A 16758-nucleotide genomic window follows, 5' to 3' on the forward strand; every position below is an offset into this window, starting at 1 on the left:
TGGCACAGAGCTATTTTAGTATGGTTATTCCGTTTTATGAACACTATTGAGTACCAATGGGTGTCTTTATTTTCCTCTAGAGTGCCTCTACAAGAACGAGTGGAAATCACGAATTGAGGAGCTCGCTGTTTGGCTGTGACGACATCCAGAAAACCCTGTCCGTCCAGTGTTGTCTTTCTGTCCTACATCTACCTCTGTTCTCGCAGGGAAGGCTGCCAACACTTGTTCTGAGTTGTGTGTTTTGACTTGCTCTGGGCGGGGGACTGGTTGGGCCATCTTCGCTCCTGCAGATTTGGAGCCTCAGGTTAGTGGAAGCTCGATAGACACGCAGCAGTATATAATGATAAAAAAAAAAACACTCAGACACTTGGACGATCCCTAGAACTTGCATATTTATTGAACAAATCCTACTAAAACAGTTAGAATACATGGGTTACTTGCAGTGCATTGTTAAAGAAACACATTGTTACAATACAAAAAGCCTGCCATTTTGGCAGTACACAACGTTAACTATACATACTTGTCACATCTATAGTATACTATTTACCGCTCTATTATATACAGCCCTGTTAATATATCTAACAAATATTTAAAAAAGGAAATCCTTAAAATGAAATTGCTACAGAAAATCAAAAGAGAGTAAGAAGTACAAGAACATGCATTAGTAAGTAACAGTCAGAAGCTAAAACGGTTCACAGGACAAAAGATGCCCTGAAAAGGAAGAGCCTAAGGAAGAAGGCCTATAAAAACACAAGGTGGGCTTCCAGAGTGCGTCCAACACAACAGCTTCCCAGATGTAGATAGTAGTGTGGATTGGTGGTGTTCTGTCACTGAGAGCAAGAACAAAAGTGTAACAACAAGTGCGTACTGCCAAAGACCTTACCCAGAACTGCTTGACCTGTTGGAATTTTTTGTGTTTACAAATTTTTCCATAATATCACCTGCTTCACCCCCTAAAATAAAGTGGCTTTTTTAGGAAGTTTTGATAATGGACTTTCACCTATTGAAAATATAATCTCTCAGTAAAAGACGAAGTGCTCTACAAGGTGAATTAGAAAGTATAGTTTTTTGATTTGTTAGGCAGGCATTCATACAGAGATGGATTTAAGTACATTACAGTCTTGTGATTGCTCCCGCTAAATTGCTCAGTCTCAAGTCTGAGGTTTGAAGGCTAGCTTCTATTTCTTATTTGCTGTTAGCATTTACTCACTCAATGATACCGGATAGGAAAGCCACACAGCAGACACAAGAAACACAATTCAGTCCTCTCTAAAGAACAACAGTCAAGAAAACAAAAGTACCAACACCTTCTTAGAACATGAAAATAATAATAAAAAAAAAACTCCCCTTCATAGCTACCTATCCAAGGAGCCTGTTTAAAGTCCAAAATAGCACCATTCATCAGTGTCTCAATCCCGTGGCAGCATCTCATTCACTTACCACAAGGAAGCAATGCGTTTCATACAACTACTTCTATACATTGAAAGTGCGCATGGTTAAAATATAGAGCAATATACGGGTAATGGGTGAAAAAAAACTACCTGGCTGGTTACATTTAAATGGGATCGGGGGACTCTCAGCCTCTGCGAGGATACGGTTAAGGAGAAGGACATCAGATTAGTCTCTGTGGGGAGGCAGGGGTTCACCAGTTGAATGTGGGCAGTAGAGTTTGATTAATGGAAGACGTTGTTGTGATAGAAACTAGCCTCAAGGCCCACCTGTAATGTTTGTAAACATGGATGTACATTGTGAAGTTTTGAGAGCTTTGACACTTTGTCCAGACTGTTCAAAATGATGTATGATGCACATGTCTCCACTGCAGTTCTCTAAAGCAAGGCTCAGAGTCCCAAAGTCTCTTATATTGGATGATTTACAAATAAACAATTCCCAGTAAAATACACCATTTCATTGTCAACACCCATAAACTAAATGTGATAACATGGAAGAGTAATGATTAAAAAAATGTGAGGTAATTGATTTTAGCGAAACTAAACCCATGATGGTTTCCTGTGGCTTCTGTATCGTTGCTCTCCTTATGGTTCACTTCTTTAGAGATGTACAGACGTCCCTGAATGTATGGAGAAAAGAGAACATAATTACTATTATTTGAAAGATTAACTAATTATGGAATATGATGCTTCTTCCTGGAATGCAATATTTGTGATGTTTCGTGTCGGTTTTACACTATGGCTCAAACCAATGTTACCAACCTTTTGACTCCTCAGCACCCCCACTGAATCACTACTGGAAGCCAGGGACCCCCAAGCAATTTGTACGCATTACATTTCAAACATTAAAACAGTAATTTGCACACAAAAAATACGCAAATAAGTACACACCAAAGAAATACTCAAAATACAAAATATATAATTATTTTATATTTTTAAAAAATGCAAAAATTGAAAACTTTTAAAGGGAAGATTGGTGCTGCATCTCGTGGCTAACTTTTCAATGTTTGTTTTTATTTTGTAAAGTTGAATCCTCAGGCGAGATTCTACAGCTACCAAGCAATTTCTGTATTTATTTTGTAGGTACATAAGATCTGAGAAAGCTTTTTTACATCAGTATGTGGTGGGGAAAGGAAGTAAAACCTTAAGTGCCTCTCATCTCTCCATAGCCCCTCTGTCACATGTATTTCATTTGTTTTATGGCGCCTCTCACACCAGTGGAGGGTGCCACAGCACTTTACATCACATCCATACAGAGGCAATTAATCATATGTGCATAAATCAGTGTACAGAAAATGTTACATATGACAAAATGGATTAAAGGGTGTAGGATTCACAGGTCATCCATAATGGTAGGCATTTTCTAATAGTGCTTGGTCTGGAGAAGCACAAACCCAGGGTTCAGAACATTACACAGCGGTTAGTGTCGAATTTATTAATAATTTATTTCTACGCAAACCTTTTTTTAGCAGCATGAGCATAATGAAAGACTGGGAAAAATACATAACTTTCTAACCTGTATCATGCAGTTTACATGCAGCTCTTTGATGGCAGTTCATGGCTCACTGTGCTAGATTACGATTGTAACTTAGGAACTGCACAATTAAAAAAGAATATCTGTGACAAAAGCAGTAACCCGCTGTGCTATGCACATAAAATAATGTTCTTTGATATGCATGATACACGTTCTTTGCAGCAGGCATTTTAACCATCTGTGCTACCTTAGATAAATCAAAACTGCCACTAGACGAATCTCCCTTCTCTCTCCAGCAGGTACATTAATCACTAGAGTTATCCTGACACTTTTATTTTTGCCCTAAAGCTGCTGGACATACACATGGAACTTTGTAGTGTTTTTAAAACTGCTGCACAAACAAAGTAAGGAATATAAAAACACTCCTGCTTCTGTCAGAGGCCCCAGCTGGAGAAGTGCCTTCTGCCAGCCAGGCATTGAGATGCCTGTGGACCCCTAGGGAATGTGTCACAGACCCCTGGGGGTCCACAGACCACAGTTTGGGAACCACAGGCTTAACATATTTGCTGCCTTATTTAGTATTTAGTGAATGCCAAAGAGAAGTAGATGTCCCTTCCGTCCTATTTAGAGTGTGCAGAGCCTCTATATGCCAAACTCTAAATTAGGCCTTTGGCTCTGTTCTAAAGGAGACTACAGGCACAAAAACCTCTCAGAGTGGACATCACTTAGCAATGGCTGGGATTTCAACCGTGAGCCTCTTGTGTTTCCATTACTTTCCTTTTTCTTTGTTTTAGTGCAGTTTTGAAAATCTTTATTAACAGAGCACTGATTCTAGCAATGTTTTAATGTACTTGTGATTACATCAGGGTTAAAAGCTTTGTTATTTCTACTTATGTCACCGGGATCAAAGGTCAAGTCAGTGGTTTTCAAACTTTTTTAAAGCCACCACCAAGTGGGTAAACATCACTGGGCCCCACTCAGAAATTTTCATTTCTTTTAAGTTGGCAATGTTTAAATATGTCTAGACTTATTAAAAAATTGAAGTTAAGTACTGTTACCTTTTTTTTAAATGCACTAAATGTTTTTCTGCTAAAAAAAAGCACTGTTATGTACATAATGCTTCTTTTGGCCAGAGCCTGGTGCTGCCCCCCCCACCTGGGATCACTTGAGGCCCCCCTAGGGGTGCCCGCTCCCCAGTTTGAAGACCCCTGGGTTACGTGAAAGCACTTCCTCGTACGTCATGCAGAATGGACCTGATATATCTCTTCAATAACCCCGTTATTTTCTTGAAACCGTACCATTGACTAGGAACTCTCCTGCAGCGGAAATATAAGCTGATCTCTAAACAAAAACAGGAAAGGTGCAAAAAAATACAGCCACCAACTACACTGCAGATTGTAATATGCTGGCTTCTAGGGTACCTGGAAACGTAATAAACATACATTTAGAAGCACAAGTAAGAAGTAAAAGTGCACTTGATATTCCTCTGAAATTTCAAGACACAATTATTGCTTTTAGGTTTCCATTCTACGCCTGTCATCAAATGCGCATTTTCCGAGCAGGGGAGCCATTCAAATGAGTAAGACCCTCGACTCTGGAATGCGAGCTGAGTGAGCGTCAAAGTTGTGGGTTCTTTTTATCGCTTACTCACACACCAAAATCTTTGCCTGGCGTGCACAACCAGAAAAAAACAAATCCCTTCCCAACTGTCCAAAGTTTCTTGAAAACAAACCAGGAACCTACTTCATTTCCTTTGCTAGCCTCGCCTTTTCACAAAACAGAAGACCTTGAGCACCGGCACAATACCTTTTAGGGAAAACCTGCCTGTAAATCGCAATATCCATGTGCATGTCAAAAGTATGAAGCAATTAAGAAAATTAAGCCCAGAGAAACCCCTAGTTTCATTGTGGAGGGGACCTGCACACATGGTAGGCTTGCGCTAACACACTCTACATAGGACCATATTTTCATGACATATTAACTTTAAACCAACACATAAGGGGTCTAATGATATGCCTCCCACAATCCTGATGCGAATAGTGACAGAGTTACCATCTCTTTGCAATGATAAGGTCATGGACAACCCCACTGCCTGTCAAGTCTGTCCCAGAGCTGGGGGAGAACTGCTGGGAAGAATGAGGAATTACCAGGGTAATCCAACAGGGAGTTGCTGATCCTGCCGGCCACTCCTCATTTGCCAGGGTACAACCTGCAACAAAAGTTAACAAGACTCCCATAAACCATCACCAGCTACAGGGGTACAGAAACAACTCCATCCTCCCCACTGGGTCACTCATAATAAGGCCTTTAACAAAAAGCAAACATGTTTGAGGTTCATAGTGGAAGAGCAAAAGACATTAGTTATTATGCCCACTGGGCGGAAATGCTATCCAATGCTACGTAGGTAATCCAGCTGACGCTTCTGTGCTTTAACACGTGACTACATCAAATCTGTGTCTCAGTCCACAGCACTGAAGTCTACCAAACAGGGAAATCAGGTGGCGAAGAACAGTCTAAGTTGTACACGCAAAGTTTACTATTGAAAATAACAATAAAAAAAAAACTAATTAATATTTACAAACGCTCCGTTGCACATTTAAAGTCACAAAACGTTTAAACAACGACCTTTTCGGAACTTGAAGCAGTAACTATCACAACATTTGTCTCTGTTTTAATAATTAGCCTCCATCAGCCACATTTGTGCTGCCTTTCCAAGGTAGTTGGAAGGCACCACAAACATGAGGGAATCTTGCTCATAGGGTCCTGCACAACAGGATAGAATTGTTGGTGTTGCAGGAGCAGATTGATTAATAATCTGTTTATTTTCATGTGATTAGGTTAGCACTAGTGGACTACAATTGAATTTACTGGGCTTCTAGTCTAGCTGCACTGACAGCGTAAGAAACTTGGCTTTTAAAAAGTTGCACTGCATACATGAGTTCTCGCTCTTTCCGTGTTTTTCCTTTTTCATAAAATAGAAGAAAAGGTGAGCTTTTCCATGATGTTGTTTATTTTCGCTACATCAATTAACCTGCTTTGAAAGAAGCCTGCTGGAGACGTTTTCGTAATGTTGCAAATATTCAAGGCTGATGAAGCCGCATGCTGGATCAACTGAGCGCCTCTTCATTGTTCCATAGTTCATTGTTTTTGTTTAATAGTTCATTGTTTAATAGTGCCATGCCATTTCCCCCTGCATGTTGGTTAAAGGAAATACGTCTTCATTAATTTTAGATGAGTTCCTTGAGTGTGCCTGCTTTACTTAGCACAATTTTTGCAACGCTGATTGGTTTGTGTGAATGTAAGTTTATTAATAAAGCCCATGGTGCCATGTCACACCATGTAAAGAGCGTGGCTTCCTTCTCCTGTGACCCTATAAAAAGTAACTTAGTGGGGACTGGTGCCAGGTCTTTCCTGGCTTTCATACTAAGTACATTCTATGGTAGTCTGTTATTTGACTATATACTTATACGTTTCTCTTGACTTATGATACATTGATGCTGGGTTGGATTGGCTAACCAATTATCTTTTTGCTTTAAATGATTCTCAGTTTTAAATAAACCTACATGGTTTTGACTTTGAATCTTGCTTCGTGTGGGTTTCCCTTCTTTGCTTTGGGCCCTCGTCCTTTGCTCTAATTGCACTGGTCCATCTACTCGGCCCTTTGCATTTATCAGTAGAAGGCGCCAACTGTGACATCATCTCTCTGTGAAGTTATCGCAGATCGCTCTATTATTCAGTCGCCCTTCAGCCTTCTCGTGCAGCAAGAATCTCCTTGCATCCGCTGCAGTGTCCAGTGCAGGGTTGGTTTCTGCACTGAGGTCCACTCTTAAAAGTTTTTCATGTGGTAGGACTAGCTTTAAACATTGAAAAAACGAAGGAATGGGATAACTAAATGTGGCAAAATGATCCCAGATAGATCAGCACATATTCAACTTGTGAAAACCACTCGTATACTCTCTTGAGCACCGTTTTCTGTTGTGCAGCGACGCACTGCTGCATCAAGCTCACAGGCAGCTGCATGGTGAGCTCCGAGAGTTTCTTCAGAAACGCAAGTGTACAGTGAATCTCTTTCAAGACTCCGCTGGGTCACTGCAGTAGAAAGGCACAGCTAGAAGTCTGTTTCTTCAGTGACGTTTTTAGGAGGCTCCATTTGTGATTTTTCTGGGACTGTTTGCAGGATGTGGGAAGAAAAACAGAAAACTAAACTGCATAGGCAGAACACACAGGCTGGGCCCGCTTCCAAAAGCATTGTGTTGGGCAGTTCCTCTCAGCTGCAAAAACAATCTCGCTTTTGAAAATTTGCCATGCAGTCATGAGCTGCGAACCCCACGCGCCCCTCCCGGATCGCAGAAACGATGGCTCGGTTGCACTTTTTCCTAGACCAGTAGATCCAGATTAAAACGTGTACCAGGCCCTGCGAACAAGAGCGAGATGAGAAACGACTTCGGATTGCATGCACCCACAAGTGATATGTTAAATACAGTCTACTTCGTCATCTAGGTGCAATCACTGCATGACTTGTAAGCTTCGTTTTATTCATTGCATTGGTAATCAGGTATATTTATTTCAATTCTAAGCCTATCCGTAAAATCAATCGATTTTCTGAACGTAATTTTTATTGAAAAAATATATATTTTGTTTTATATTTATGCCTTTAATAATTCTAATTCTAAAATTAAAAGTGTAACTCATTGCATTTAGTTATTGTACTTTATGAATGGGATTTGTGTTTTGCTTTGTTATTAAAATCCATTTTAAAAAGTTGTATGCCCACAAAAATTATTTAGGCAGCCTGCAAGTTCTCTGTGAGATCAAAAGAAAGGACATAATTTATTTTAATTTAGTTTTGTAACAATTTCCTCTGTACCAGTCTCTAACCCCTGTCACCAGTCCTCATTCTATGCGCGAGTACACACATAGGAGGTGGAGTCCGTACATGGTTTAGTTGACTGGGTTTAGGAGTGGGTGGAATTTTTAAATCCGCCTGCGGAATTGGAGTAATTTAGTAATTCCGCATTACTCATGTAACATGGAGTTACTAATTAATTCACTATAATTGTTTTCAAACAGAGCTGGAAGAGGGATCAGTCCCTCTATGTTTAAAAACCACTGCAGATTAAATTTAAATCTGCAGTTATTTGTAAACATAGAGGGACTACTCCCTCTTTTAGCCCGGTTTCAAGGAGCCACTGCAGGGCAGTGCATACCCATCGGCGCCCTTACGCGAGTATATAAGGGTGCTGAGTGGTACGCACTGGAGTGAATGCTGGTGCTCGGTGGTATGCACTGGAGTGAATATCGCTCAGTGCCCTTACATGGTAATATAAGGGCGCCGAGGGGGTATGCAATGCACACTGCAGTGACCACTATGCCCCTTCACGAAATTCAGAGGAATTTTTAATGTAATTCTGTGGAACGAAAGTCTGCCAATACCGCCCACGCCCTACTGGCCATTTGCCATTCTCTGCCAACTGCATCATTCCCATTGAGGACAGAAAATGTTACTTTTTTCTGCGAGATAACCCCGGATATTCTATCTAGGACTCCTGATTAATTGTATCATGTAATCGCTGTGGCTTCAAACCAGTATACTTCCCTGTGATATGTAACTTTGCCAGACACTGGATACAAACGCCTCTCATCTCTTTTGCATGGCAGTACACCGAACGTACATCCAGCAACTGTGCAATCTCTTCTTGTATACTATTATTCCAAAGCATTCAGATGAGAGAACACTATTCAAACAAGAAGGGATCTTTCTAAAGGAGCAGTGAAGTGGCACTAGTCATAGACACATTAGGACAGGGAACTGCCGTAAGAATAGTGAGGGGAGCTGTCATGCCTAAAACTGAAAACAGAGTAAGTTCTAATGACTCTGATGTCAAGTCGAGCCAGCTGACGGGTAAGTATCATAACATCATCCACTGAGAAAGAAAATCAAACTCCTGGATGGTCGTACATCCAAAGGTAGGCCAACACTAAAAAAGTCTCAAGTCTGTACCTATTCAAGTGATTCTTGCACAACGAAAACACGAGGGGCGGCTCCCCCATTAGAGCTGAGGAGCATCGCCTCACTGAAATGCCCCCAGTGGGACTGGGGAGAAAATACTCCCACAATTAATGGGGGGCATTGAGTAAATAGATACTACATAGAGAAAAACGCTTTCCTGTGCAGAAACAAAAAATGTCAGGTGCAAAAGAAAATTGTATCAGCTTTCTGCTGAGTGCATTAATTATCTACCTGGTTAAAGTTCTGCATGAGTACATTTTTACATCTCAATCTTGAAAAACTATGACTATTGTAATTTTCAAGCGTACTTTCAGTAATTTTTGCGAATCTTTGAATAGTTAGGCATTTACTCAAAACAAAGGTGTTATCCTGCAGAAGCAAATTTTTGACTTTTCTTCCTTCAGTCAATCAATCAGGAATTTGTAAAGCGCACTACTCACCCATGGGGGTCTCAAGGCACGGGGAGGTGCTGCTACTGCTCGAACAGCCAGGTCTTGAGAAGTTTCCTGAAGGTAAGGAGGTCTTTGGTCTGGCACAGGTGGGTGGGAAGTGTTCCACGTTTTGGCGGTGAGGTGCGAGAATGATCTACCACCGGTTGTAGTTCTGAGGACGCGTGGGACGGTTGCGAGGGCAAGGTCGGTGGAGCGGAGATGCCGGGTCAGGGTGTAGAATGAGGGTCGTCTGTTGAGATATTCTGGTCCGGTGTTGTGCAGTGCTTTGTGAGCGTGGGTGAGGAGTTTGAAGGTGATTCTCTTGTTGACTGGGAGCCAGTGCAGGTTTTTCAGGTGGTCTGCGATGTGGCAGTGGATGTCCAGGATGAGGTGTGCAGAGGCGTTCAGGATGCGTTGCAGCCTTTTCTGGAGTTTGCCCGTGGTTCCTGCATAGAGGGCATTGCCGTAGTCCAGCTTGCTGCTTACGAGGGCTTGGGTGACTGTTCTTCTGGTTTCAGAGGGTATCCCTTTGTAGATCTTTCAGAGCATGTGGAGGGTGTTGAAGCAGGAGGAGGAGATGGGGTTGACTTGCTGGGTCATGGATAATGACGGGCCCAAGATGAATCCTAGGTTGCGTGCGTGGTCGGTGGGAGTCAGAGTGGCAGGCCACCAGGAGTCATTCCATGCAGAGGGGGTGGAGCTGAAGATGACGACTTATGTCTTGTCGGAATTTAATTTGCGGCAGCTCCTCTTCATCCATTCGTCAATGGCCTTCATTCCTTTGTGGAGGTAGGTCTTGGTGGAGTCCTTGGCGATGGAGAGGATCAGCTGAGTGTCGTCGGCGTATGAGATGATGTTGAGGTTGTGGGATTGGGCGTTGTTAGCGAGCTGGGCCATGTAGACGTTGAAGAGGATCGGGCTGAGGGACGAACCCTGGGGGACGCCACAGGTGATTTCGGTGGCCTCCGAGCAGAATGGGGGGAGGCGGACTCTCTGGGTTCTGCCAGTAAGAAAGGAGGTGACCAAGTCCAGGGCTCTGTCACGGATTCCAGCATTGCTGAGGCGTGAGCGTAGGGTGTGGTGGCAGACAGTGTCGAACGCGGCCGAGAGGTCCAGGAGGATGAGGGCCGCGGTTTCGCCGCTGACCAGTATGGTTCTGATGTCATCGGTGGTGGCGATGAGGGAGGTTTCGGAGCTGTGGTTGCTGCGGAATCCAGATTGGGAAGGGTCCAGGGTGCGTTTCTCTTCGAGGAAGCGGGTTAGTTGTCTGTTGACGGCCGTCTCGATAATTTTGCCAGGAAGGGGAGCAGGGAGATAGGCCGGAAGTTCTTGAGGTCCTTTGGGTCCGCCTTGGGTTTTTTGAGGAGGGTGTTGATCTCAGCGTGTTTCCAGCTCTCAGGGAAGGTGGTGGACTAGAAGGAGCTGTTGATGATCTTCCGTAGTTGGGGTGCAATGATGGAGCTTGCTTTGTTGAGGATGTGGTGAGGGCATTGGTCAGAATGAGAGCCGGAGTGGATGGTCATGATTTCGATGGTGTCGTTGTCATGGACGGGGGTCCAGGAGAGCAGGAGGTTGGTCGGAGGTGAATCTGTGTTGTTGGTTGTTGCCGGGGGGTCTGGATGCTGAAGCTGTCATGGATGTCTGCAATCTTGCAGTGGGAGTAGGAGGCTAGGGAGTCGCAGAGGTCTTGGGATGGCGGGATGTGGTTGGCATTGGAGCTGGGCTTGGAGAGTTCCTTCACGACATTGAAGAGCTCCTTGGGGCTGTGTGCGTTGTTGTTGATTCGGTCTTTGAAGGCGGTTCTCTTGGCAGCTCGGATGAGTTGGTGGTGTCTGCGGATGGCGTTTTTGAAGGCTGTGAGGCTGTCCAAAGCCTGATCTTGGCGCCACTTTCTTTCGAGTCTTTGCCAGCTTTGCTTAGATTCGTGGAGGTCGGCAGTAAACCAGAAGGCCTTTCTGTCGGTGCATCTGTTGGAGGGATTCTTGATTGGGGCAAGAGTATTTGCACAGGTGTTGACCCATTGCCTGAAGTTACGGGCAGCTGCATCAGTGTCTGTGGTGTCGATGGGTAGTTTCTGGGAGAGGGTCGCAATAAGTTCCTTGACGTTTATGAATTAAGGCTCACTGTTCTTCCTTCATTCAGTGTTAAATCAAAGCGCTGCGAAATGAAGCAACCACATGCAAGACTTAATAAATTTAGTTAAGATAATGCTAGCTTCCATGTAGCATTACAGGAGAATTAGAAGTCAGAATTTCAATTAACAAAAATTTGAGCTGGCTTATAAATCACAACCTATCAGTAAGTACCTCGACTCTCCAAACTGATCATTGTAATTACTCGAAGTCTGACTCCGTGATATCATCTCTAAAATTATCTAATCTACCCCTAATCAAGATCAGAGAGCAAGATGCAGAATTGAAAGGAAGAGGGAAAGAATTCCACAGCTCAGTTGCAATAATAGACAGAGGTACCCTCCCAAGTGAGATGTTTTGATTCAATGGACCATGAGGAGCTTTGAAGAGCAGGTGTCAAGTGTTCAAGGAGGGCAATACATTTTAAACTAGGTTTTAAAACAGCTAGGGCTAGAAAGCTTCGTGGACTAAGCATAAAGCTTTGAAGGGACTCAGAAAGGAATAAATGTCAGATGTAATCACTTTACATAATGGATTATAAATTTCATATTGCATCATTCCCTTTCGCTGGTACCCACCACAAAAAGCTATGTAGGTGAGGAGAGTTCTCTGCTACTGGATTGTTAACTGCAGAATTTGCAGACGGCATCCTAAAAGCTGATAAAACCACTAGTAGCTATCGGAGGGTCTTATTTATTTAGGTTTTTAAAACAATCTTTTTAATTGAGGAGTTTTGACACCTATTTCCTTTCCAGTAAACTGATCCTTTTTTATTAGAAATATTTATTAGAATTGGTCCTTTTTTGCTTCTGCTTATTTGTGCTCATTAAGTGATTCATTTTTGTAGTGAAATGATTTGTTTTCAATAATTAGTTGTTAAAAACTTTGGTCCAAATTTCGACAAATTTCCTATTGTTTGAATTAAATTCATCGAGCACTACTACTCTGAAGTTAGTGGTATGGGAAAGTGTACATCAAGGCCATCGCCTCATTGCTTACCATAAGCAAATTGATAAAAGCTCTGATATTCAGCAGAAGTTGTCCAGCTTTGATCTTAAAAAGTAAAAATCTGTACACCAATTCATAACTTAAACTACTTTCACAGGCAGGCCGATTCTTGCACAGACATACTGTATTACAATCTCAGAACGTAGTTTTATGGCCAAAAATTGGCATTAGGATTTTGCATAAGTCTATTGTTAATATTAGGCAAATTGAATGATCATTTTGCAGCAACATGTTTATAGTGCTTAATGGGTAGGTTAGTCCCTGGGAACGAGTCAGCTACTCAGAACAATATTCTCTATTAAAAACAGGAGGCTTTCAAATGTTTATAAAACACAGCAAAGGATTTACACTGTTGTAGTTGTTACAGTAGCTTCTTACAACCTAAAACGAGTTGCACGGTACTGAGGGTGAAGCAACACGGTTAATAGCTCAACCAGTGATTGCAATGTGATACCTGCCAGGTTCCGTTGATCAGATGCTGCAGGCTACGTTTTTAGATTATTATTAAATGACAGTTTGAACTGGACAACATTCTTCATTGGCAGTCAATGTAAATGCTTTTAGACTGCTCAGACATCTTTCAGTCTCCTCAACTCGTCCGCCAGGTCAACGACAGTTCCTGTGCTCTCCTCTGACTCAGTGAAAGCGACAGCAATAGAGACCGACACACCGTGCACTTCAGTCATTTATGCTGCCGTCCAAGGAGGCCCTTGTCACGCTGGTTAGTTACACAGGGGCCAGAAATTGAAACATATCTTTAACTATCTTTCTTTAACTTGATGTGTTTACCAAAAACAATTCGAGGCATAATTACAGATTTGTTGCACCTTAGTCCTGACAAGATCCAGCAGGACGAGTCGGTTTTTTAACTGTAGACAGTACAGACAAGTAAAAGATAATTGCCCCCCACTAAAGTTGCGCTCACGCCAAGTATTCCTCATTCAGTTTTTAATACTGGCTTAATGGGCAGGTTTGGCAAATCAGGCGAAGACGATCCCATTGTTAGCTACCAATTGAGAGGGCACTGGTGTTCAGATGTAAACCGCTCTTCGTACTCGTGTGCACTTTTTAAACTTTTGCAAAGGTCTACGGAAAGGTCTGCAATTTTATGACGGCTCCAACGTTTTCACTTAACCATTTTTGGCTTGAAAGTCATGACTTCTGTAACAACTTATGCAACACAAAATTTTATTTGACACTAACAAAAAAGTTGTGCGTTAGATACACTTCTCAAGAAAAGAGTATTATTCTGCAAAGAAAAACACAACACATAAACGTGCAGAGAAAAAATATGCAAACGTGCCACCTTACATAGAGAAACGTTAAAAAAAGGTTAACTTGAAGATGATTCTGCAAAATATTTGTAGTTTGTCTGGGTCGGGTGGAGCAGGAAAGATCTTTCTGTGAAAATATTATTTCGCAACTGAGAAAAAACATCACTTGTGTAGGGCAATCCGGGAAACTGCATACAAGTTTACAATCAAGATCTTAGCTAAACTTTACAAAACATACTTCCACACCCCTAATTTCCAGGGCATCCAAGGGTTTTGGGCCCTCTGTTCGGGAATAGCTTTGAAATTATGATCCAGTTTCACCACATTCATGCCCTCCTTGGCCAGGTCACTACCAGTGCACAGGCACATTCATCCAAATTCTGAATGTGTTTACATCTAATATTCAGGGATGGTGAAGTGTGTTTTCAATATTGTAACACAGCAACAGCTCACTAATATTATTGCAAATAATCTCTGTGACACCCTCCAATTTCCCATATGTGAGGTCTTGTTTTTATCTAGTAGGGACTTTTTCCAGGATGTTGTATGAAACACAAATACACATTTCTCTGCAAAATGTCTGTATTAGACTCTCACAAATCACTCACATTAAAGATAAATTAAAGAGAAACACCATTTAGAACAATCTATTTAAAATGACTCAAGGCTATTAGGGCAGGACTCTGCAGAACATAGTTGGCTCTATCGGAGGGTGGGTATGGGGGCTGAAAGGCTGGGGCCCTGGGCCAGAGACCACTTTGCCAAAGCCCTGTCTAATTGTGATGGCAGGAAGAGGAATACGTCATGCATTCAAAAACGTTTTGAAAGCTTATGCTACAGGCTGCAACAGTGTTCCATAAGCTCCAGACAGACATTTTGTACAGTAAGATGGCCATATTTAAAGATTTTTGTGTGTGTGGCAAATGTAAATAGGCAACATTATTTAAAGTTGTGGATGCCCCCTAACCCTCTCTTGAGGTAATTTGGAGACCAGAGTGGTGTGCGGCAAATCGAACACAACACAATATAACAATCAACCTATTCCAGTCACTTAATATCAGTGTTATAAAGGACTGTCAGCACTCTGAAAGAGCCACAGGAGGGCATGAGCTGCATATAGGCCCTAATTATGACAATAGCAGTATAAGCCGCCTACCGCCGTGGCGACGGCCACCAAAAGACCGTCACCACGGCTACCATCCGTGTGCCAAATTATGACCACAGCCGGACTCCCACCACAAGAAGGGCGGCAATCCGGCTGTGGCCATACTGGCAAATCGTGGTAAGGTGGCGCTGCTACCACCAGCACCGCCATGCCAGTAGACCACTGCCAGCCGTATCATGACATATGATACGGCCTGGTGGTGTTCTGCTGGTGGGTGCCGCTGGCGGTAGCAGCGCCCGTTCTGTTCCCTGCTGGAAGACCCCCTGGATGCAGGTAAGTTGGGCTTCCGACCGGGGAGTGGGTGGGAAGGTGTTGTGTGTGTGTGTGTGTTTTGAGGTTGTGTGAATGAATGTGTGAGTGTGTGCGTGAATGCGACTGAGTGTAGTGTTGTTTGCGTGGGTGTATGCATGTGTGGGAATGCATGTAAAAATGTGAATGTGTGTCTGCATGTCAGTGTGAATGTGTGTAAGGATGCATGCATGAATGAATGAGTGTATGCCAGTCTGAGAGAGTGTGTGTATGTGTGGTGCGTTTGCGAGTGTGTATGAATGGGGATTGGAAGGGGAGGAGCATAGATGGAGGGAGTTGGGGGGCGTCTGGGGAGTGTTTGGGGTGGTGGGTGAGCCTCCTACCAGAATTCCTTCCCTGTCACTGGTAGGGCCTACCTCCCTGGTTTTTGTGGCGTTGCTAACGCCACGAAAACCATGGCGGTAGGCAGGGTCAAAATGCAGCCGGCTGTACAATAGCGCCCGCCGGGCTGAAGATTGTTATCTCCGGCCCGGCGGCTGCTACTGTCATGGTGGTTCCAATGGTAAATTAGGGGGTTGGCTGCAGCCAACCCACCAATGTCATAATGTGGTGGCATATACCACCAGCCTGTTGGCGGTACTATCGCCACATTATCACCTACCGCTGGGGTCATAATGACCCCCATAGTCTTTTCAGGTCTATGGATACGTCGTTTTCCTTGCAGACTCATTTTTCTTGTCTACTCTATTTGCTGTCAGCAGAGAATTGTACCATGGTTTCTCTCCTCTATCCGAAACCCCACTTCATTTTACCAGCCTCAAGTTTCCATTCCTTTCTGTGGCAGGCTCTGTCTCTCTCCAAGCAGCTAACTACACTCTCATCTCAACCAAATAAATCTCTTAGTCCTAAATGTTCGGCCATCGTGCCTCGTCGTCAATCTCCTCTCTCCCTAACCACAGTAGTACTTCTTTCCTTTAACACTGCTGAGAGTCCTAGGCTTGCTTGTCAGCCCCAGCACCCTCAATGACCTCCAGGTCAGTTGGTCCTGTGAGATCTGGACCTCCTCCTCTGCACCTCCAGGGCCCTCCTCCAATAGTGTCAGATACCCCCTCCCCCCCAAACACCCCTCCCCTGTGGGGAACCAAATTTGCAAGTGCTGAGACCAGTAAGATAGATAGATAAGATAGAGGCTTCATCAAAAAGGGTCAAATGAATAGGATTATGGAACTAATGTTATCTCCCAGTGCATCTGCATTGTGGTGTACAGGAAATATACTGTCAGGCATGAAAATCATGTTTTTAAAGTAGCATTTCTAATCCCTAGATATGAACTCATACATTCAAGACCACGCCACAGCACGTGTTCTGAGCTTTGATCTACTGAATGGTTCCTTCAGCTTCTTTCTGTAGAGGGAGAAATAGTATACTCAGCTTAAATGTAATTAGGTACAGCTTGAGTTTGTTTTCTGGCTAAATCTGCAGCCAGGCAGTGAGTCACTAGCAGACCCCGGTCAAACAGAGCAAAACAGTGTCTGTGGTTTTTCTTCTACTGTTTTAACGAAAAAAA

General features: G+C 43.1%; 1 protein-coding gene across 1 annotated transcript in view; it reads right to left on the reverse strand.

Annotated features, from left to right (window-relative positions):
• Positions 1-367: 367 nt before the first annotated feature.
• NREP (neuronal regeneration related protein) overlaps positions 368-16758 on the reverse strand; it is a 77898-nt gene continuing 61507 nt past the window's right edge. The window contains exon 4 of the mRNA XM_069226474.1: positions 368-2068. Within this exon, the coding sequence (XP_069082575.1) occupies positions 1955-2068 (114 nt within the window). The 3' untranslated portion in view covers positions 368-1954. The remainder of the gene's footprint in view (positions 2069-16758) is intronic.

This window comes from Pleurodeles waltl, chromosome 1_1 (assembly GCF_031143425.1).
Source record: "Pleurodeles waltl isolate 20211129_DDA chromosome 1_1, aPleWal1.hap1.20221129, whole genome shotgun sequence".
NCBI classification, from domain to species: domain Eukaryota; kingdom Metazoa; phylum Chordata; class Amphibia; order Caudata; family Salamandridae; genus Pleurodeles; species Pleurodeles waltl.